Source organism: Electrophorus electricus, chromosome 13 (genome assembly GCF_013358815.1).
Source record: "Electrophorus electricus isolate fEleEle1 chromosome 13, fEleEle1.pri, whole genome shotgun sequence".
NCBI classification, from domain to species: Eukaryota; Metazoa; Chordata; class Actinopteri; order Gymnotiformes; family Gymnotidae; genus Electrophorus; species Electrophorus electricus.
In genome coordinates this window covers 22,612,998-22,615,133 of record NC_049547.1, presented here as the reverse complement: position 1 = coordinate 22,615,133, position 2,136 = coordinate 22,612,998, and the positions used below count along the sequence as shown (strand labels likewise).

General features: G+C 43.3%; 1 protein-coding gene across 1 annotated transcript in view; it reads right to left on the bottom strand.

The window, feature by feature from the left end:
- Positions 1 to 1,428: 1,428 nt before the first annotated feature.
- The window catches only part of chrm3a (cholinergic receptor, muscarinic 3a), a 101,496-nt gene continuing 100,788 nt past the window's right edge, over positions 1,429 to 2,136 (bottom strand). The window contains exon 2 of the mRNA XM_035532959.1: positions 1,429 to 2,136. This exon is cut by the window's right edge and continues 1,804 nt beyond it. Within this exon, the coding sequence (XP_035388852.1) occupies positions 2,104 to 2,136 (33 nt within the window). The 3' untranslated portion in view covers positions 1,429 to 2,103.

Sequence of the window (2,136 nt, the reverse complement as noted above, 5' to 3'; positions counted from 1 at the left end):
GTTGAGCGTAGTGCCAGAACAGGTGGACAGACGGACAGACGGACAGATGTGTAATGGAGGAGTGAATGTGAAAGCTAGAGGTGAGTTGTGCTCCTCCTCACTCACACAGAAGAAGGGGTGAACATCACATGGTCTCCTCTACTACCACCACACACACACACAGAGTGAGAGAAAGCCCAATAAATAAATAGCAGAATAAATAGCAGAAACACAGAAAACACATAAACACACACTCAGAAAATCTAACAAACACTTACAATATCTTACAGATAAACAAACAAACACTAGTCTTTCAAAAATGTTTGAGTCCAGCGCAGATGCTGAACACTGACAAACATGCACACATGTAGGAAACGCAGCGAGAGGTTTAAAAAAAAGACATTTATTCTGAGAAAACCACAATGGGGAAAAAACAACCATGCCAAGCAATATTTTAACTACATTCAACAGAATGAACTCCTCACAGCCCAAAATGTCCTGATCCATAACCATCACACTGGAGTTTTGGGTAAAACAACTTTAGCCACCAACTGAGTGTGTTCCAGAATCTCTACTTTAGCAGGACATCACGGGAGACAGAGCAGAAACCTGGACACTTTTTCCACTTCTACACAGAACAGAATCCAAAACACCTTTTAGTTGTTCTTCTGTGGCGATGACAGACTGGCGTTAAGGCGCACAGTTTGTGTGTTGGTGCCATGTGGGTCTGCACTGTAACTGTAGAGAACAGAATTGATAAACATGACCACAGTCCGGGGAACACAAACCTGAACTTTAAGTATTTATTGTCTGTCAAATATGCTGATAAAAGTGTGTTACCTTTCAGTCATGTAGATGATACCTAATTTAGGACCAGTGTCCTTTCTGTGGCATTCTGGGAAACTTCACGCACAGCACAGCAACCAACAACAAAGCCAGGGTTTGGTGAGAAGAGTTTCAGTTTGGTGAGGAGAGTTTTAGCAAACTAAGTGAGTCTGGAAGGGCAATATTGCCTTATGTGGTTTACAGGACATCAGGTTTTTTTAAACTTCAGTCCTTTTGGTATTTTGGTATTTTCCTGGGTCTAAAATGGTAACTAACTCCTTAAGGGCTGTACACGTAGCTGAGTTTGACCCTGCATGTCTCAGCAGTGGAAACAGCAGGTCTGTGCTCTGGTGCTGGTCACTGCATGAGGCTCCTGTTCTTCTGTGAGTATTCAGAATATGCAACTGTCTGACCTGTATTATCAGTGTGTGTCCAACAGATCGCCATGAGCAGAGATGGACCGAGGAAACCGTTCAGCAAACAAGCAAAGAAGAAATTCAAATCTGGACCCACAACATCGACATCAGCGATAATGAGAGTATTTAAAATATTATCACACAAAGATAATAAAGATAAAGATAATATTTCTTATATATTACAAAACTTTTCTCAATTCTCCTCTTGTGGTGAGTGTTCAAAACACAAACACTCCGATAGGGTACAAACAACGGAATCGTTGATATAGACAGCTAGTGTATCCGTGCAGATCTTGTCACGACATCATGTAAACAAGTCTGGCACAGCGGCGGTCTGAGAGACCCACACGTCAAACGCCGCTCGAGTTAACAGGAAAAAAATCAGAACCCGTTCAACTGCAGTTTACATGTCACACAGCAACATTAATATACGGACATCTTACAGACATGCATGACAGTCTCCCCATCACCCCTACTCCCTACTCTGTATTTGAATCTCCTTTTTTAATCTTAGTTTCTTTTCTTTTTCGAGAATGAGTTTGGTTTTTGACCCTGAAACAACATTTAATTCCATGAATGGGGTTTGGAGATAAAACACTTTTTGAGAAATGTCTTGAGACTGATAAAACGTCTTCACGTCAAGCTCAGTCTTTGACAAACCGAGAGGTAGTTTAACGTACCCTCTGTTGTCTGACCTAATGTCACACGCATGTAAGCCTTATCTTCCTGGTGTCCCGCTGAAGTCCAGCACAGAGTCCAAGCAACAATCCCACACCCCAAACTCCTGCCCACGACCGACCCTTACAGCATCTCGACCTCGGGAAGATTCCACCTTACGGGCTGAGCGCGCAGACATGGCGCCGTCGTGGGCTTATCCCGCAGGCTACGTGGAATCGCCCGCGATACTCCGGTTGAA